The sequence below is a fragment of the Bos grunniens genome, chromosome 1 (assembly GCF_055505025.1).
Source record: "Bos grunniens cultivar Pamir isolate PY7600 chromosome 1, Bosgru_T2T1.0, whole genome shotgun sequence".
In the NCBI taxonomy this organism is placed as follows: Eukaryota; Metazoa; Chordata; class Mammalia; order Artiodactyla; family Bovidae; genus Bos; species Bos grunniens.
In genome coordinates this window covers 75,099,784-75,121,671 of record NC_141165.1, presented here as the reverse complement: position 1 = coordinate 75,121,671, position 21,888 = coordinate 75,099,784, and the positions used below count along the sequence as shown (strand labels likewise).

At 37.9% G+C, this 21,888-nt stretch overlaps 1 protein-coding gene across 10 annotated transcripts in view; it reads right to left on the bottom strand.

Moving 5' to 3' along the window:
• Positions 1–21,888, bottom strand: part of VPS8 (VPS8 subunit of CORVET complex) — a 302,600-nt gene that overhangs the window by 82,333 nt on the left and 198,379 nt on the right. For all 10 annotated transcript variants that reach the window (XM_086397371.1, XM_086397382.1, XM_086397390.1 and 7 more), the window contains 5 exons: positions 19,148–19,251; positions 13,679–13,760; positions 13,284–13,366; positions 5,534–5,614; positions 957–1,126 (listed from right to left, as the gene is read on the bottom strand). In XM_086397371.1, the coding sequence (XP_086253497.1) occupies positions 957–1,126; positions 5,534–5,614; positions 13,284–13,366; positions 13,679–13,760; positions 19,148–19,251 (520 nt within the window). The remainder of the gene's footprint in view (positions 1–956; positions 1,127–5,533; positions 5,615–13,283; positions 13,367–13,678; positions 13,761–19,147; positions 19,252–21,888) is intronic.

Genomic DNA, 21,888 nt, shown 5'->3' with positions numbered 1-21,888 from the left:
GTAAAGAGATGAAATGATTTGTCAAAGTCTAATAGCTAGGAGAAGGAAACGGCAACCCACTCCCACTCCAGTACTCTTGCCTGGAAAATTCCATGAATGGAGGAGCCTGGTAGGCTACAGTCCATGGAGTTGCAAAGAGTTGGACACGACTGAGCACCTTCACTGGAATAGCTAGGAAGTGGAAGGGTAAAGGTTTGAACTCAAGGTTTAAAGCTTGGCTCTAGAGTCCATCTTACACTGCCTCTATCTATATATTCTGGATGAGCTGTTTCCTCCTGAGATCAAACCTTCTACTTTTGCACTAGACTTCTTCTCTCTTTGCATTGTGGCTTTAAATATCATTTACATGCTGATGATTTCTAAATTTATATTTCCAGGACATATCTCTGACTAGAATAGCTGTCTACCTGACATTCCTACTTAAATGTTTAAAAGGCATCTCAAACCTAACATCTCCAAGACAAAACTCTTGATTTCCCTAGGTCCTTATGCCTGTTCTTCTTATTTTAGAGGACAGTACCACATTCATTCAGTAGCTTGGGCTGAAGATGTTTTTGCCTGTCACTTCACATCAGCAAGTTAGCTCTTCTCTTAAAATATATTCCTACCTTCACTCCTACTACTCGCATTCTGCACAAATGTCACTTTCTTAGACATATCTTTCCTCATTATCATATCTTAAAATAGCATTCTCACCCTGAACACTTTTTCCCATCCCCTTACCCTGTGTATTATTTCTCTCCATAGCTCTCATTATCTGTATTTATTTGTGACCTGACCACTCTAATACTCTTTCCCCCTGATCCCTATGCAGAATATAAGATCTAAGAGAACAGGAACTCTGCCTTGTTTTGTTCACTCCCAGAATGGCGGACTGGGGCTGTGTGTCTATGTGTGCTCCTGCCTGGCAATACATGTACACACTCATATGTACTACATTTCCTTCCCTCTCTTACCTAAAGACAATAATTTCATCAGCCATTTCTTGGCGTCTCTTGTACTGCTGCAAACAAATAGAGCAGTAATCCTGCTTGGGATTCAGTCCTCTGGTAACTGAAGCTCTCAGGTTACACAATGACCAATGGAGATCTTGGTTTAGAAGGCTAGTTGTTGTTTCCAGCAGGGTCTATGAATGACAAAAATAAAAAGAAATCAACAAAAAGTTGTTTATAAAGTGAGAGACAGAGGGGATGAGTCAATTGAGTCTCTCAATTGCACTTGCTTCATTTTCAACCACAGCTGAATTGGAATATACTACAAAGGCATAAAATCGATCAAATAAACATCAAAGCACCTCAGACTTAACTGGTTAACTTCAATGCACAAGTACTGATAAGTACTACATCAAGAGTCTCAAAATAATTATCAAAAGGCTGTCACTAGTTACTATGGAGAAATGAGTACTCTGCCATCATTGTGGCTTAATTTGGTACTGATGGCTTTCAGATGACTGGATTAACCCAAAGCTACTTATTTATTAACACTCATATAATAAGCTCTCTTTGAATTGCTCAAAGTTCTAACAATTGTTAAAAAAATACTCTGATTTTTTAAATACAAACTGCATCCATAGCAATATTCCACATTAACTTTTCACTGGAAAAGCTAACGGTCATTACTCATTTTTCATCTCCCTTGGGCAAGAGATCACATTTTCCAATCAGCACTTAAAAGCTATTTAAATCTACTCAAGACTGTGACATCTGTCATTAAGTCACATAAAGATATTTCACAGCTATCACATTATGTCATTTAAGGTTCCCTGTATTTGGAAAGTATTGTTTCCTTCAGTTCAGTCGCTCAGTCATGTCCGACTCTTTGCGACCCCATGAATTGCAGCACGCCAGGCCTCCCTGTCCATCACCAACTCCTGGAGTTCACTCAAACTCACATTCATCAAGTCGGTGATGCCATCCAGCCATCTCATCCTCTGTTGTCCCCTTCTCCTCCTGCCCCCACCCCTCCCAGCATCAGGGTCTTTTCCAATGAGTTGACTTTTTGCATGAGGTGGCCAAAATACTGGACTTTCAGTTTTAGCATCATTCCTTCCAAAGAACACCCAGGACTGATCTCCTTTAGAATGGACTGGTTGGATCTCCTTGCAGTCCAAGGGACTCTCGAAGAGTCTTCTCCAACACCACAGTTCAAAAGCATCAATTCTTCGGCCTTCAGCCTTCTTCACAGTCCAACTCTCACATCCCTACATGACCGCTGGAAAAACCATAGCCTTGACTAGACGGACATTTGTTGGCAAAGTAATGTCTCTGCTTTTGACTATGCTATCTAGGTTGGTCATAAATTTCCTTCAAAGAAGTAAGTGTCTTTTAATTTCATGGCTGCAGTCACCATCTGCAATGATTTTGGAGCCCCCCAAAAATAAAATCTGACACTGTTTCCCCATCTATTTCCCATGAAGTGATGGGACCAGATGCCATGATGTTCGTTTTCTGAATGTTCAGCTTTAAGCCAACTTTTTCACTCTCCACTTTCACTTTCATCAAGAGGCTTTTGAGTTCCTCTTCACTTTCTGCCATAAGGGTGGTGTCATGTGCATATCTGAGGTTATTGATATTTCTCCCGGCAATCTTGATTCCAGTTTGTGCTTCTTCCAGCCCAGCGTTTCTCATGATGTACTCTGCACATAAGTTAAATAAGCAGGGTGACAATATACAGCCTTGATGTACTCCTTTTCCTATTTGGAACAGTCTATTGTTCCATGTCCAGTTCTAACTGTTGCTTCCTGACCTGCGTACAGGTTTCTCAAGAGGCAGGTCAGGTGGTCTGGTATTCCCATCTCTTTCAGAACTTTCCACAGTTTATTGTGATCCACACAGTCAAAAGGCTTTGGCATAGTCAATAAAGCAGAAATAGATGTTTTTCTGGAACTCTCTTGCTTTTTCGATGATCCAGTGGATGTTGGCAATTTGATCTCTGGTTCCTCTGCCTTTTCTAAAACCAGCTTGAACATCTGGAAGTTCACAGTTCACATATTGCTAAAGCCTGGCTTGGAGAATTTTGAGCATTACTTTACTACTGTGTGAGATGAGTGCAATTGTGCGGTAGCTTGAGCATTCTTTGGCATTGCCTTTCTTTGGGATTGGAATGAAAACTGACCTTTTCTAATCCTGTGGCCACTGCTGAGTTTTCCAAATTTGCTGGCATATTGAGTGCAGCACTTTCACAGCATCATCTTTCAGGATTTGAAATAGCTCAACTGGAATTCCATCACCTCCACTAGCTTTGTTCGTAGCTTTGATGCTTTCTAAGGCCCACTTGACTTCACATTCCAGGATGTCTGGCTCTAGGTCAGTGATCACACCATCATGATTATCTTGGTCATGAAGATATTTTTTGTACAGCTCTTCTGTGTATTCTTGCCACCTCTTCTTAATATCTTCTGCTTCCGTTAGGTCCATACCATTTCTGTGCCTTACTACATCTAATTCTCAACATTCAGATGTATCATTTTGATGTGCAGTTGGGTTCTTTTCTGTTGGTCCCAAAGGGGAAGATATACTGTCCATCCTCCTTGCTACACAGTCTTGTCCTTAAACTTTATCTATAATGCAGAACTTTTTGTTCTAATGGTCTATTTTAATTCTTTCCAATCAACTCCATCTTTTCTTCCTCTTCCAAAGTTTGTAAAAACTTTCAGTTTTGCATTCAGCTTCCTTTTGCCATCCTGGAATCTGTGCCTGAAGGGGGATCAGCTTCCTTGCACTATGCTTACTTAACAAAACTGCAGTTCTTACAACACCCTAAGAAAAGCTCTGTCACTCAATTTCTTTTTCTTCTATTGAAAAAGCAGACATTGTATCTAACATGTCTAAATGGCACTTTTCCTTGGTGGCTTCATGAGTCACTTTGAAGTACATGAAGAAAAATTTGTACACTAAGCTGGCTCTTACTGAGAATTAATGCCACAGGCAGTTTCGGGTTAAGGGAAGAAACACCCGCTGGATCATGGAAAAAGCAAGAGAGTTCCAGAAAAACATCTATTTCTGCTTTATTGACTATGCCAAAGCCTTTGACTGTGTGGATCACAATAAACTCTGGAAAATTCTGAAAGAGATGGGAATACCAGACCACCTGACCTGCCTCTTGAGAAACCTGTATGCAGGTCAGGAAGCAACAGTTTGAACTGGACATGGAACAATAGACTGGTTCCAAATAGGAAAAGGAGTACATCAAGGCTGTATATTGTCACCCTGCTTATTTAACTTATGTGCAGAGTACATCATGAGAAACGCTGGGCTGGAAGAAGCACAAGCTGGAATCAAGATTGCCAGGAGAAATATCAATAACCTCAGATATACACATGACACCACCCTTATGGCAGAAAGTGAAGAGGAACTCAAAAGCCTCTTGATGAAAGTGAAAGAGGAGAGTGAAAATGTTGGCTTAAGCTGAACATTCAGAAAACAAAGATCATGGCATCTGGTCCCATCACTTCATGGCAAATAGATGGGGAAACAGTGGAAACAGTGTCAAACTTTATTTTTGGGGGCTCCAAAATCACTGCAGATGGGGACTGCAGCCATGAAATTAAAAGACGCTTACTCCTTGGGAAGAAACTTATGACCAACCTAGATAGCATATTCAAAAGCAGAGACATTACTTTGCCAACAAAGGTCCATCTAGTCAAGGCTATGGTTTCTCCAGTGGTCATGTATGGATGTGAGAGTTGGACTGTGAAGAAAGCTGAGCGCCGAAGAATTGATGCTTTTGATTTGTGGTGTTGGAGAAAACTCTTTGAGAGTCCCTTGGACTGCAAGGAGATCCAACCAGTCCATTCTAAAGGAGATCAGTCCTGGGTGTTCATTGGAAGGACTGATGCTAAAGCTGAAACTCCAATACTTTGGCCATCTCATGTGAAGAGTTGACTCACTGGAAAAGACCCTGATGCTGGGAGCGGTTGGGGGCAGGAGGAGAAGGGGACAACAGAGTATGAGATGGCTGGATGGCATCACCAACGTGATGGATGTGAGTCTGAGTAAATCGGAGTAAACTCCGGGAGTTGGTGATGGACAGGGAGGCCTGGCGTGCTGCAATTCATGGGGTCACAAAGAGTCAGACATGACTGAGCTACTGAACTGAACTGAATGACCATTTCTGGTTAGTGGTGATTAACTGTTTCAGAATGTTTAAAAGAACACTAATTTTATTCTGCAATTTTTCTATACTCATGCTGATCCTTCCTTTTTTGAGTTATACCTTTATATTCCATTATTTTCCAAGAAAGTTTCTTATATTTTTCATTTGGAAAACAAGATCTATGTCCCACCGCTCATGAATCAAAAGAGTAAAATAAATTCTAAAGCTGCAATTACACATTCCAGAATATATGTGTATATGTATACAAAATATAAATTAATTAAGGTCAAGAGAAATTTTAAAATTAGAAAGTCATACACTTCAATCTTTCAAACTTGCACTAAACAGATGGTAATTTCTAAAGAAAAGTATAGGTGCAAAGAGAAAAGAATAGCTTCTTTCTACCTTAGAATGGGCTTAGAAATAGAAAGTAGCTTACCTGTTCATAGTTAAAGGTATCCAACATTCCCAGAATAAGGCCCTGGATTTCTCCAAGTTTTCCTTTTCCATAAACTGGGTCCTAATTAGAAAAAAGTTGCTAAAGATTATAATTCCATTCTTGTTATTTTAAATGTATTTTAAAATATAAGTTATCTGATAAAGTCAAATACTCTTAAGTATTTGTCAATAGTCACAAAATACTTATTCTTCTATGAGCCTTTCTACTGGAAATGTACACTGGTCTCAGGTCATCAAAGCATTTTGGAAAAGCAAATAAAATTTAAATGATCCAGGTCTCTTGCTTAACAACCATAAATTTCACTCTGATTTTCTGCAGCAAGCTTCCTTTCCTTCTTATTAAACATCACCTATCGTTTTGGGGGGCTTCCCTGGTAGCTCAGATGGTAAACAATCTGCCTGCAATGCAGGAGACCCAGGTTCAATCTCTGGTCAGGAAGATCCCCTGGAGAAGGAAATGGCAACCCACTCCAGTATTCTTGTCAGGAAAACCCCATGAACAGAGGAGCCTGGCACGCTGTAGTCCATGAGGTCACAAAGAGTCGGACATGACTGAGCAACTAATAGACACACATCCCTTTTTGAGCTCTTATTTATCTGCTACATTAAAACCAAAGTACTCAAGAACACCCAGAATCTGTTCAACTCCTCCTATGACCCACATCTGGCCACCGTCTGGTCCAAACCAAGTCACGCCAGTTTAGGAGATCAGTTTCTGAATCTAAGCAACTTGCAGTTTTTCAAAGTTTTTTTTAATCAAATCACTACTGATAAACAACAGATACCTAGACAAGGTTCCTTCCACTGCTTTTCATATGAGGTATGCCAAAGAGTTTATCATAAACAATTTGAAAAACACTGTTGTGTACAAAAATAAAAGTGAACTGAAATCCAACCACCCCAATAGAAACACTTTTGATTTTTTGAGGTATATTCTTCCAGTCTTATTTCTGGGGAAGGAGAAAGAAGGATGTATTTTGGGGGGCATTTCACATAATACATTTACTTTTTTTACTTAATAGTATGTTGTGAGCAGTTTCCCATATCATCAAATAATAGGAACAGTTACAGGGTATGAAACATGTGAAGATGGTATGCGTTATTCAACCATTCTCTGTGGTTGGGGATTTAGGTTTCTCTCCCCATAGTCCACCTTGAGGTCCCATCCCTATTATCAAATGCTGCTGCTACTACTAAGTCGCTTCAGTCGTGTCCAACTCTGTACGACCCTAGAGACGGCAGCCCACCAGGCTCCCCCGTCCCTGGGATTCTCCAGGCAAGAACACTGGAGTGGGTTGCCATTTCCTTCTCCAATGCATGAAAGTGAAAAGTGAAAGTGAAGTCGCTCAGTCGTGTCTGACCCTCAGCGACCCCATGGACTGTAGCCTACAAGGCTCCTCTGTCCATGGGATTTTCCAGACAAGAGTACTGGAATCAAATGCTGGTGGCTGTAAATTTTGGTCTCAGTCTCTGAGTCTTTCTTAGGAGGAGATTTCAAGAAAGAAAAATGACATACAAACTAATAAACTAAATAATAAACTAGTATTTGCTAGATAAAAGTAACAAATACGAGTAACTAAATGATAAACTAATGTTTGCTGGGAGGTATGGGGAACACTTCTGGTTACTTACTAAGGAGTAGGGGTTATTAAAATCTTGGTACAGTGAGTTCAGATGTTAAGAGGAAAAAAAAAAAAAAAAAAAGACTGTGGACCAGGGAAAACTTAGGAGAAAGATATAGAAATGTGAGAAGAAACTGTGCTTTCATGCACTTGTACAACATAATCTTAGGATTTGTTTTTTTTCTCTTCTATGCTCTGGTGATGGTTCCTGAAGACAGGACAGATGCAGTTTCTAACTCAGATCAGTGATCAGTACTTTCAGCTGGTCAAGAGCAGCACCAGATTGTCTGCCATAGGTTCCTGGTCCTGATGCTGAGGTACTGCTGAAGAAACCATGTCCTAATTAACAAGTTTACTTCCTGTACTAATTAACAGGTTTACTTTGGGCTTGAACAGATCATTTAAACTTAGTGGGGAAATCTGTCTCACTGAGACATTCGTGTACTAATTAACAAGTTTACTTTGGGCTTGAACAAATCACTTAAACTTACTGGGGAAATCTGTCTCACTAAGTTAAAGATACCTGTCCAACAATGTGCAGAGCATCTGCAAGAGACAAAACAACAGACATCTCAGACTACCTCTTTACTAGAACAACAACTCACGCCATGTACGCATGAGACAATCTTTTAATTTTCTTTGCATAAAAACGGATCCATGTTAACACTTCTGAACTTACATCCAATTACACTTATGGTCAAGCTCTCAGTAAATATACCTCTTTAAGTATAAATGGACACTATGTAATACTTTATTACAAAAACATTGTAACAGCTACTCTAACATGTCCACACATACACAATACAAGTATGTACTGTGTATGTGTGGACAGAAAAGCACACACTCCAGCACAAAAAAGCTCTGTTATTCACCTATGACAAGGGTGGTTTGGAGAACAAAGAGGTCTTGAAAAGGTTAAATGCTGGAAAAAGAAGAAACCTTTATAGGTCACGTCTATATTTGTATCAGTACATTTCACTCTAATATGCATAATTTAAAAGCAAAATCATGAAAATAACCTCATGCTGGGGCAACATATAAATTATAGAATGCAAAAGAGAGCTCAAGGCTTCTGGCACAGCATGCACACAATCTACTAGCTTTTCAAATTATTTTCCAAATATGTCAGCTAGATTCTTCAGCAATAAATAACTGCTGAAGTTTCTCTTTAACTTGTCCATAATCTACAAAAGAAGAGCACATTTAGGTACTTCAAACAAACTAGTTTTTTAAAAAGCATGTTATAAAAAGATGTGATGACCACTTTTTTCCAGCATTTTCTTTCTTTTAAATTGAAGTAATAGTTGGTTTACAATATTGGGTTAGTTTCAGGTGTAAAGCATAGTGATTCAGTTATTTTTTCTGATTATATTCTGTTATAGGTTATATGATATTGAATATAATTTCCCATGCCATACAGTAAATGCATGTTGTTTGTCCATTTTATACACAGGAGTTTGCATCTGTTAAACCCATATTCCTAATTTGTTCCTCTCCCCCCTCCTCCTTTTGGTAACCATAAACTTGTTTTTTTATATCTGTGAGTCTGTTTCTGATTTGTATGTAGATTCATTTGTCTTCTTTTTAGAGTCCCATATATAAGTGATTGGAGAAGGAAAGGCCAACCACTCCGGTATTCTTGCCTGGAAAATTCCATGGCAGGGGAGCCTGGTGGGCTACAGTGCATGGGGTCTCAAAGAGTTGGACATAACTGAGCAACTAACACTTTCACTTTTCATATAGGGAGGCCTGGTGTGCTGCAGTACATGGGGTTGGAAAGAGTTGGACATGACTTAGTGACTGAACAATAACAACAATACAGTATTTATTTCTGACTCACTTCACTAAGTATAATATTCTCTAGGTCCATCTATGTTCTTGCAAATAGCAATACCTCTATTGCTTTCTGATACTTATTATAGCATACATATGGGAAGCTGGCTGTATAGCACAGGGAGCTCAGTTTGGTACTGTGTGATGATCTAGAGGGGTGGGATGGGGTGAACTGGGGTTGGAGGGAGGCTAAAGAGTGAGGGGATATATGTAAACATACAGCTGATTCACACTGTTGTACAGCAGAAACTAATACAACATTGTAAGCAATTATGCTCCAATAAAAAGAAATTTAAAAATTTAAAAAAATTAAAAAAAAATACAATTTTTACTGATCAAGCATTACTTATTATTATTTATCAAACATTACTTTAAAATATGAATAATGCCGAGAGAGTATAAGTCATTTGTTTGTATTAATTCCCTTAGTAAAACAGTCATAAGCAGCTTTTCAGAAGCCAAAAATTACTTTTGCCATAGAGTGAAGATAAGAACAGGGAGTAAAGGCAGAATGTATATAACATAAATATGGTCCCTTAAAAATACTAACTTATCAAAACTGAAAGGGAAAAAAAAAATACTGACTTATCACCTAATGTTCATGAATGAAACCTGTACAATTAAGGTCCCCAGGAACATTTTGAATGAACATTTAGGTCAGGAAGATCTTTGAGAACCTCTCATCATGTCAATATCTCTTCTAAGGGGCAATAAAAATAGGTAAACCCTCTGATACTTGAATGTTTCCTAGAACTCCATTTTGGCCTTAAGCCTTCTTTACTAATTCCATTCATGCTGAACTTCCTCTAGTTTCAAAGAATTTAACTACTACTTCTGTGCTGATGACTTCCAAATCTTCCTCTCCACTTCTTACCTCTTCCTATGAAGTCTGGTCTTGTATCCCCACTGCTCATTGTTAGCCAAACAAAACTGAAATCAGGGGCTTAGCTGGGTTCTTCTTGTGTTCTCCTACATCTAATCAGTCAAAAGGTCAATTAAATTCTGTTAGCTAAGCAAGTTCTGAATCCACTTCTCCTATCCATTCTATGTAACTCAATTAACAAACTTTGAGTACCTATTACGAATACATTCTGGGTATTTCTATGCCTTCAGTCTCAGTCTCGAGCCCTTCCACTTTATCCTATATAATACAGACGGAGTGATCTTTCTAAAAAGAAACCTCATTCCATCAGTCCTCTGGTTAAAATCTTGTAATGACTATTTAGTGAATTTAAAATAAAAACCAAAGTCCCTTCTACAGTTTACAAAGCAATTAAGGACAGGGTCCCTGCCTCTCAAACTTCAGCTCTGTGACGCAACTTTAATCTTGTCCTATGTTCCAAGCATACTTAAACATCTGCAACTCCTCAAACATACCAACCATGTTTCACCTCAGATTCTTTTATATATAGTTCACTCTGCTTAGAATAGTCCTTTTTTTTTTTCTTAAACCACTGATTCCTTTAGGTTTTTTAAGATTCAGTTCAGACATCTACTCCTCCAGGAAATCTTTCCACAGTCTGTCTCACATATATACTTTCATTGGCATTCCTCTGGCCACAGAGGAGAAACCTAGCTCATTCTATCTTACTCAAAAAATATAATAATTGTAAAGGTGCTGGGGTGTTTAAGGATCCAAACAAAGGAATACAGGTAAGGCTTAAGAACAACAATGAGGGATGCAGACACCTTCAGGATTTTCTCTCCACACTCCTCTCCCAATGTCTTGAATTCTCTCCTTCTATCTTCTCTCTTCTCCATGTATCTTGTCTATTCTCCTCTTTGTGTGCCTGCTTCATTGTTCTTCTCTCTGAAGATTAACTTTATACTATTTCAGTCCATATGACAGAAAGGTAGTCACTGTCAGCTCCTGAACTTTTGTACCTTATATAATCCAGAGAACTGCAGAGAAACTCTTCACCTTTTCAATTCAGTTCCAAAATTTCCTGAAGAGGATACTGGTTGGCCCCTCTTGGCCAGCTGCCCACTCCGAGTCAATCAGGTAGAGTCAAGGGGCAGAGTCATGCTTTCACATGGCTGTTCCACTATTATCATGTGGACTGAAAGTGTACAGATACAGAAGTAGCAATTACCCTACCTGGGGTTCAGAGCATGTAATCCTTAAGGCAGCCAATATGACCTGCTCTTTAGAGCCCTATGAATTGTTATATCAGATATTTTCTTGTCTCCCCACAGGTCTTTTAAGGCAAGAACTGTGCCTTTTTTCCATCTACCCAGATAATTAACCAAACAGGGTAACATATAATATATAAATCAATTAATAACTAACTCCTCAAAAAAACCAGTGAAAGTCACTCAGTTGTGTCTGACTCTTTGAGATCTCATGGATTGTATAGTCCATGCAATTCTCCAGGCCAGAATACTGTAGTGGGTAGCCATTCCCTTCTCCAGGAGATCTTCCCAAACCAGGGAATCTTCCCAACCCAGGGATCAAACCCAGATCAAACCCACTGCAGGTGGATTCTTTACCACCTGAACCACCAGGGAAGCCACTAGATTTATAAGATTAGAGTGCCACAAAACACCAGGGACTGAATGAAGCAAATGAAGGAGCTTACATGATATAGTAGGAGACCATGTATATTAAGAGATCAGAGACTTTGGTGGTAGTCTGGATGTTGCCTCTACTGGTGGATCAGGTACATAACTTTCTATACTTTAGTTTCCTCCTTCATCAACAGAAATTTTTATAGTAGCCCCACCTACTTCAAGAGATTCTTGTGAGCTTCAAAAACAGTATCTGTGAAAGCAACTTGAAAAAATAAAAATCTCTATACAAACATAAGGTAGAGTTACGTGAAAACAGGAATTTAACAATCAGCATACTCTCTTGATTAGTGTGAGTTAACCACTGATGGTGGAAATGGTAAGACTACAACTAAAATGAATACCAGTATAACACAAAAATAAAGATTTTCAAATATCAAAAGCCTTCAAGGATACGAGTCTCGAAATACACTATTTTAAAAAAAATTATATGCATTTGCCAAAAGAAAAAATCAATTTCTATTTATTATAATTTATGTATTAAAATGTGATGAAAGCTCAACATAAAGATAAATGTGTATAATGAGAGGAAAGACACTTTTGGCTTTAGGATTTCATTTTTTTCTAATTTATTGGTAAATTAAAGTACTCCTGCATTATAGAGATAGTTCATATATGACTAAAACCTTATGACAGATGTATTTTAGAATAGATATAAGAAAAGCTGTCTGTACCAAATTATTATTCAATTCATGATAAAGATCAAATGAAGTGATACATGTGAAGACACATTCTAAATGATAACATACAATGTGGTGAAAGACTGTTGGATACAGTAGTCTTTATCAGCAAAGGCCCAGCTGCTTCATACCAGATGGGAAAGGAGAACTTGTAGAGTCTTAAAAGAGAGCTGAAAGCAACATTCTTGGTTGGATAAAAATAATTTGAAAATTATGAAGATCAATAGCATCATATTACTGTTTTGCTTTGTTTTGGTGTGTCTGTATCCTGCTTCCCTGGTGGCTCAGATGGTAAAGAATTTGCCTGCATTGTGGTAGACCAGGGTTTGATCCCTGGGTTGGGAAAATTCCCTGGGGAAGGGAATGGCTACCCACTCCAGTATTCTTGCCTGGAGAATTCCATGGACAGAGAGGAGCCTGGCACGTTATAGTCCATGGGGTTGCAAAGAGCTGGGCATGACTGAGCGACTAACACTTTCACTTTTCACTTATCCTGCATAAAGTAAGGAAAGACAAAATGGATTCTAAGGATAATTCCTACTGTTTGCCCAAGAATGTTCACAGATTTTTCTAAAAATATCTTAGCATATTTTTAGCATTCTCTTTTTGATGAAGTTGGAAAGGTTCAGGCCTTTTTGCTGAAGAGTAAGAGATGAGTTTTGGACAAAGTTTTAGGATGAATTAGAAAACCTAAGTAACAAGATTAAGAAATGTCCATATTAACAATTTTTATGTGGTTTTTTTGCACTAAAAAGTGTAACCAGCTGGAAACAGGACACCAAAAAGAAGCTTATGTATCTGAATCCCAAGGTCACAGTGAACAACTGAAGGCTGCAAGGGTGTGCCAGGTAAACTGACATCTCTGGATGACAGCTAAAGGATGAGAGTCACAGTCATGCCTTAGATATTATCTAATGCCAAAAATCAGCTGCATTGTGTTCGAGACCCGCTTAAACATTATTTATATATACATAACTAAAATATAGGTTAAAATTGATCAACACTGAATTTTACCCTTTCAACTCACCTGTAAGATTCGCTGCAGGATGGATGGAAGGGCAATAAATGCTGCCATACTGTTGAGAACTTGCATGGTCAAAGATTTCAGAGCTGTTGTAACAACATGTTAATATTAAGGTTAGTTTAAAATCAGAGTTTTAGGTTTTTCCTGTAAGTCAGGAATAAAGCTTCCTAGAAACTTAGCTAACCAAGCTAAGTTTGATATTTTAAAGCTACTGTTATTTAGACAAAGGATGTAACTGGTGCCTCAGAAAGAAGTGAACCTGAAAAATGAGATCAACATTACAGTATGATTTCATTAAGGATAATAATAAAAATATGATGTTTGGAGGAGGTATTTAAATGACTATTTCTAGCAGATAAAACTTGAGTGATGGTATAGATGGATGCTGATAAACTTACCTTCAGAGTGTGGATGAGGTGAAGCTGAACTAGACAGCTTCTGAGGGGCCATCATTGCCTCCAATAACGGAAACCAGAGTGCCTATAATGTCACAGAAAAACAAAAGTACTGTGCTGTTTTTAAGAATAACTAACATCAGCCTACTGTTTCATAGGCTGAAATGTACTTCTCATACACACTTGTTGGTAAAAATCAGGAAAAGAAAAGATGGAACACCTGACAAGGAAGAGACAATAAAAAGCAAAAACCATAACCACAACAGATACCTTTACCATGCACCTTGGGAAAATTAAGGAAGCTGAAGTTAAGTAAGTCTAGACCTTGGAACTGCAATCTTCTGTGTCTCAGAAGAGGGGAGGTTCAAAGGAGCCAGAGCAGAGCCTCCAGCTATTCTTAACTGTCTAAACGGACCTATGTAATGCAGAAGGGGACAGAGAACTACCTCACAACTACCCTCCTCCCATTTCTTGTCAGCTTGACATCAAGCAAGATAAATGAATACAATTATCTCAAGTTTTCTCCTGTGTCAAGCATTATTTTGTATTTCCTCAGTCATCATAAACTAAGAAGTCGAAGTTACCATTATTTCAATTAATATTCCCAACCACAGAATGAGGTTGGAAATTTATTTACGAGAAAATTAGTTTATGAGATAAATTAATAGATCTGTCATTTATTCCTATTAGGTACTGTATTAAGTGTTTACATACAATTTTCATTTCAACTGGCAATTTAATCTCATGATAACCTAATACAGTAAGCATTACCTTTACTGGAGACAAGATAACTGAAGCTTAGAGAAGTTGAGTAATTTGCCAAAAGATTATACACTGCCATATGTGCATCATACGTATTCTTGCTAAGCCTTAGAAAAAATCTTCATCATCAAAAATCAAACTAATACATTTTAAAATTTCAAGCATATTTTCTTGTTGGGTAGAGATTTACAAAGCCCTCATTTAACCCAGAATCTTGGAAGAGACCTATTCCTGCAAACATCCAACAGGCATGAAGAAAAGTCAGCACTGAGAGAGCAGGACAAGCATGGTTACTCAGGGAGCCCACTAAGGGGACAGGCTCACAATCCAGAGACTTTCCAACTGGGCAGCCTCCCACTGAAAGAGCTCTATACAAGGAAGCCCTTGTCTGCCCCCACTTGAGGTTTTCTAAGGCCAGGATTTTATGCTTTATTTTTTAAACAGTTTTTCTTCTAGTTTTTAAGATACTTGTTTTAACTATGTTGTATACTGACAATTCTTTATTTTATCAAAATTTTAATTTATTTTATCTAGTACTCATGAATTTTTAATCTTGTATTTTATTCTTAGATGGCTTTACTTTGCTTGTCTTTCAGTTGCCTATTTCAACTTGTTTTTAAACCACATCATTTCTTTCTGTCTTTTAATCTAACTGTATATGGTATACCTAAATTTTACCTTTTTGGTTTTTATAATATATTTAGAAATTTGATTTAAATTTGTCCTTATTTAATCCAGGAATTTTAGATGAATTACCTTTTTAAAGGTTACTTTATTCTTGATTTATAAATAGCAGACTGGGGAAGCATGGTTGTACAGGTAAGAGCCATGGGAAGTATTTATACCCTAAATAGAGGAACTTTTCAATTAAATCTCCATATTAACCAGAAATATATGGCAAGCACCTTTTAAATACTTCATCTCTCTTGCTCTTTGCTGGTTCTTAAAATTTTAACTTGGATAACTCTAAAAACTCACAGGCTAAAATAACCATTATGATAATGACAATCCTAACCCCTGAGAGCAACACAACTGAACGTGAACTGTCATGTTACATAACCAACCACTTTCCTTTTCACGGAATTATGTGCATAACAAAGCCATATTTTTTATTATATGTAATCACTGGACACTGGGGCAGACAGACATACAAAGGAGGACAAGTACAGATTCCACCTGGAAAAGGACCGACAACCCAACTTCCTGCACTCGGACTTTAACTGAAGAGACTTTTGGGAAAAGACGGTACAGATAGTGCATTATCAAGCTTTTGGGTACTTTCAATTTTCTAGTTAGTTTAGGGTCTGTGGCCAGAGCTCTTTGTTCTCTCTCACTCTCTCCAAAACAAAAACAAAAAGGAACAAAGGCAAACAACCATGAATGTCCCCCAAACTTAATGTGTGATATTACATATAATCAGTTTAGCATTTTCACAAAAATAGTATTTGAATAAAAACTAACATTCAAATGTCTTCGTTGTTGTTATGAAAGTTGCTCAAAAAAGAAGCAAAAACCAGTTGTCAGAGGGTGGGGGCAAATAGAGAGTGGTATTGAGAGGTGCATGCATGTCCAAGAGAGGAAGACTCAGATACCAGCTCAGATACATTTTTGACAAAAAAAAAAATACAGAATAAATTACCCTTTCACCACATCAAAGGAAGCCTTAGTTCTGTCTATGATTAAGAGATTAGAGTTCAAATATAATCAGAATAATCCCTAGAGTTCTGGAGGTATGAATTTAATATCTAATTCTGCCATTAATACATGTGAATCTGGACATATTTCAGATTCAGTTCAGTTCAGTTGCTCAGTCGTGTCTGACCCCAGTCATGTTTGACTCTCTGCAGCATGCCAGGCCTCCCTGTCCATCGCCAACTCCCGGAGTTTACTCAAACTCATGTCCACTGAGTTGGTGATGCCATCCAACTATCTCATCCTCTGTTGTCCAATTCTCCTCCTGTCTTCAATCTTTTCCAGCATCAGGGTTTTTCAAATGAATCAGTTCTTCACATCAGGTGGCCAAAGTATTGGAGCTTCAGCTTCAGCATCAGTCCTTCCAATGAATATTCAGGACTGATTTCCTTTAGGATGGATTGGTTGGCTCTCCTTGCACTTTAAGGGACTCTCAAGAGTCTTCAACACCACAGTTCAAAAGCATCAATTCTTCAGCACTCAGCTTTCTTTACAGTCCAACTCTCACATCCATACATGACTACTGGAAAAACTATAGCTTTGACTAGATGGGCCTTTGTTGACAAAGTAATGCCTCTGCTTTTTAATATGCTGTCTAGGTTGGTCATAGCTTTTCTTCCAAGGAGCAAGCATCTTTTAATGTCATGGCTGCAGTCACCATCTGGAGTGATTCTTGAGCCCCCCAAAAATAAAGTCTTTCGCTGTTTCCCCATCTATTTCCCATGAAGTTATGGGACCAGATGCCATGATCTTAGTTTTCTGAATGTTGAGTTTTAAGCCAACTTTTTCCCTCTCCTCTTTCATTTTCATCAAGAGGCTCTTTAGTTCTTCTTCACTTTCTGCCATAAGGGTGGTGTCATCTGCATATCTGAGGTTATTGATATTTCTCCCGGCAATCTTGATTTCAGCTTATGCTTCATCCCCAGCATTTCTCATGATGTACTCTGCATAGATGTTAAATAAGCAGGGTGACAATATAGGCCTTGACATACTCCTTTCCCTATTTGGAACCAGTGTGCTGTTCCATGTTCAGTTCTAACTGTTGCTTCCTGACCTGCTCAAATTCTACTGTTAATATATGTGAATCTGGACATATTTCAGCTTATGTGAGCCTAATGGCTTTATTTATAAAACATAACTGTCATTTTTCCTTAAACTTTCCATATGAAGAAGGAAGAATATCAAGTAGGCATTAGGGAGGAGACAGAAAGTTTGAAAGATAAAAAGGCTTAGTATTAAATATATATAAACACAGCTTTAACAATTTTACTTTTGTGTTTTTTTAATCAAAATATAACCATGTGCAATATAGACAGTTAGCCAAAAGATAAAATAAAAACTCATGAATGGAAAAATCACAGAAAAAAGGAATGGTGTAGGACTTCCCTGGTAGCGCAGTGGATAGGAATGAATCTACCTGTCACTGTGGGGGACAGAGTTTGATCCAGGAAGATCTCACATGCCATGGAGTGACTGGGCCCATGTGCCACAACTACGAGCCTGCGCTCCAAAGACTGTGAGCCCCAACTACTGAGTCCACGAGCTACAAAGTGCGCTCTAGAGCCTATGCTCCATGACAAGAGAAACTACTGCAATGAGAAGCCCGAGAAAAACAACAAAGAGTAGCCCCAACTCACTGCAACTTGAGAAAGCCTGCAACACAGCAATGAAGACACAGTGCAGCCATTAATAAAAATATATAATTTTTTTAAGTACTTTAAAAGAAAAATAAAAGGAACAGTGTAAAGCTTATAATCCATTTAAATAAAGATTAAAGACTAAGGGAACTGTCGATATAGAAAAGAATGTTTTGTTAACCTCACTGAGGTAAAATAACATAATTAATAAAAATTCAGAGGGATAGAGAAGAGAGGCTGGAGCAAGTGTGTATGGGTTCACATAAACTTCCTTATTGGCTGCACATCATAGATACTATAAAAACTGAAATATGATTATAAATGATAATTCCAATCTATTATAGTTATTCAGATTTTTTAAACTTCAGACAGATTTATTAATAGATAGTATAGTAAAGAACTATTTATTTGAAATTTAGAAATTCCTCAGTTTTACCCAGGCTTCCTAAATGAGATTAAATACTGCATTTTTAAAGAAAGCATTTTTGATTCAATTTTTCTAAAATTATATAAACCTAGGCAGATGAAAAAAATATCTACAGTGATATTCACCAAATGATAATGATGGTTATTTCTGAGTGATATGATAGATACAGGATACTTTTTAAAAAATGTCCTTCTGTATAACTTTTTGTATTGATGGATTATAAAAATAATGGGTATGCATCATTTCACTCAAAGTTTTTTAATAAAAAACCCACATCCATTATGTATATGAGTTTGTTATACACAATATATATTCTAAAGGGTGTTCAAAATTTATAACTTTAAGTGTCCCCCTGTGCCTGGCAAAGTAATAAAGCCAGTCTTTCCTTCTCCTCCTAACAGAAAAACAAACAAACAGAACCACACTGATGATGGGGGTCCAGCCCCAGAGACTTAAATTTAATTGATCGTGGTACAGTCTGGGAGTTTTCAAAGGTCCCCAGGTGACTTATGTGCAGCCAAGGTTGAGAAGTACTGTATGCTAGCCTTTTTGACCTTTTCCAGCTTTCTCTGTATCCCTTGAGGCTTTTCCTCCAGTTCTTCATACTCACTTTATCCCCAGGGAATAAAAGAGATGATAAATGGATGACACATCCATAGTACCACTACACAGAATACACAAAATCTCTGTCCAAAGAGAACAAGGACATCTAGTATTCACACACCTAAGTTCTGCAGCACAGTCAAATCTAAGAATATAAAGCTTTTTGTGAGAACAAAGCAGACAGGCCCTTCCCATAATAACTTTAGGAGTCACATACTCCTGGGAACACTGAATGGTGATTAAAATCCAGTTGCATAGAATTCAGGTAGCTGAGAGGGCAGTGGAAATAGAATTAATTTCTAGTTTCAGACTAGAACAGACTTTTAAAAGGCTTTGTAGTCATTCTCCTACCTCTCTCTGTTGTTGGTTCAAATTATGTGAATTTCTCTGGCAGAGGGCAATCGTCTCTACCATGGTCTCTTCAACATCCTTCAATGAGGGATCCTCTTTGGTATCTAGAGTCAGAAAAATTGTTAACATCACTCAAGGGTATAATACTGATAATCTCAAAGCTTCTGTAAAAAATGAAACATTTTTTTCTCTGCATATTTTTAGGTTTAAATGATATAATCATATGTAAGACCTGATACTGAGGTTTAGTAGATTAAAAAGCAGATAATCATTTGCAACAGCTTTCTATGTAAATGTTTGACATTCCTAGGACATAGAAAGCACATGATATTAATACTTAGCACTGTAATGTACTTTAGCTATGGAAAAATCCCCAATTATTTGTTTGTGGATTTGTTAGTAGAAATATCTTTTACAGGTCTCCCTCTATTTCTTTAATGTACATGTTTCTTCAAGATACTATTTCAGGCACTTTTCTCTTCATTTCTTTTTCAATAACTTCAGCTACTCTTCTGGTTTTACCTCTTATGTCCTTGCTGATAACCTTCAAATATACACCGCCAGCCCTTGTTCCTTTCATAATCTGCAGGCTGAATTCTCACCAGGCTCCAGTCACCCATTTCTACATGGGCATCCTGCAATCTCTTTGAACTTTCGTATGTGCAAAACCTAGCCCAGTTCTCTCACTTCAAATATGCTCCAACCCCTTACATTTCCAAACTAACAGAACCATGACCTTTAAGTCAACCAGTTTATAAATCTTCATCATCTTTAATGCTTTCATCTATACATTCAAATAAATAGTTTATTTTGTTAATTCCATATCCGTGCTCTCATATATCCACGGCTTTTACCTGATGGAGCCTTTCATCACCTTGTTTGCACTATAGCTTAATTTTTGACTTCCAAATCTCGGCTTCCTCATTCCCTTTTATATTGCCACTACAGTTCTCTTACAGTTTCCCTGGTGGCTCAGTGGTAAAGAATTCGCCTGCCAATGCAGGAGACATGGGTTTGACTGGAGGTCAGGAAGAGCCCTCGGACAAAGAAATGGCAACCCACTCCAGTATTCTTGCCTGGGAAATCCCAGAGGAGGTTGCTGAAGAATCAGACATGACTGAGTGGCTAAACAACAGTAGTTCTCTTAAGCACAAGTCCAAACATGAGTCTCATACATCAAAAACTAACTTTTACCAATAGAGCATCAATAAACCTCTGCTCCTAAGTAAGCACCGTGACCGTCCTGGGGCATCGTCCCACCAGATTATTTCCCAAGGTCACTGGTCAGGCACTTTCATGTTCATGTTCTCTTCAACCCAGAAGCGCCTTTCCTTGCTTCTGTCTGTCAAATTCCTACTCATTATTCCAGTCATGATTACTTCCAAGGTTGCATCTTCCACAAAAGAAACGCAGTTACAGATAGTTCCCCAATTGTGCACAAGCCTTTGTCACTCTCACTGCATCTCTACTACAGTATTTGACTCTACCTGCTTTGGAAGTGCTTTTTTTTAACATATCTGTTTCCTTCAAGCAAGTTAGCTCTTTGGATGAGGACGATGTTTTAGCCATCTGTGTGTAACCCACAGGAACTAGCTCACTGTTGTGCAATTACCAAATCCTCCAAAATTCTTAAGCACACCGTCAAAACTGGAAGGCAGCTATGCTTACTACTACACCACCAATGCACACCGTCAAAATTGAATCTGACAGTAGATGGTAGTTATGAGACTATTACTGAGAAATTTATCCTCATTGGAATTCAAAGAACTGGCTTCCCTAGACATATCACCTGCAAATCACTGTAGTGATTTAGGGAAACATTCTTATTTTTCCCATAATCTTTCATGTAGTATCTGCAAAAATTATTTTCATAACAGAAAATTGAAAAAGAAAAATACTATAAATGCAACCAATCTAGCAGTCAAATTGAACACTTACTGACAGCACAAAAACCGCAACTAAATGCTTAGTTGAACTACATAAAGACAAGTCAACTGTTTGTGGAAGTTCTAAGACCGAATACTCTATGGGGAATTAGGGTAAAGGTGTTTAGAGGACTGTGTGGGCCAAGGAATTCAAGAAATGTGTTAGTGAGTTAAAAAGCTAAAACAATCTAAAGACCACCTATCCAGTGATTCTCTGAACTCTGGGAGGACTGTTTTGAAAATGTTAAGGAATAGGAAAATGAATAATCCAATTCAAAAGTGAGCAAAAGATCTGGACAGACATTTCGCCAGAGAAGATATAGAAAATGGGCAATTAAGTACAAGAAAAAAATGCTCAACATCACCAATCATTACACAAATGCAAATCAAAACCACAAGAGAGATGCTATCTCATACCCAATAGGGTGGCTACTACCAAGAAAACAGAAAATAACAAACGTTAGTTAATATGTGGAGAACTTGAAACTCTTGTGCATTGCTGGTGAGAGTGTAAAATGATATTGCCATTATGGAAAATGGCATGGTGTTTCCTCAAAAAATTAAAAACAGAACCACCATTTAGCTTAGCAATCCATATATCCAGCAATATATATCCAGAATAAGGGAAAGCAAGGGCTCAAAGAGATGTCTGTATACTCATGTTCACAGCAGCACTGATCACAACAGTCAAAAGGGAGAGGCAATCCAAGCGCCCGTTGATAGATGAATGGGAAAACAAAAGCAGCACATACATAAAACAAGAGCATTATTCAGCCTTAGAAATGAGTGAAAGTCTGCATGTGCTACAACATAGAC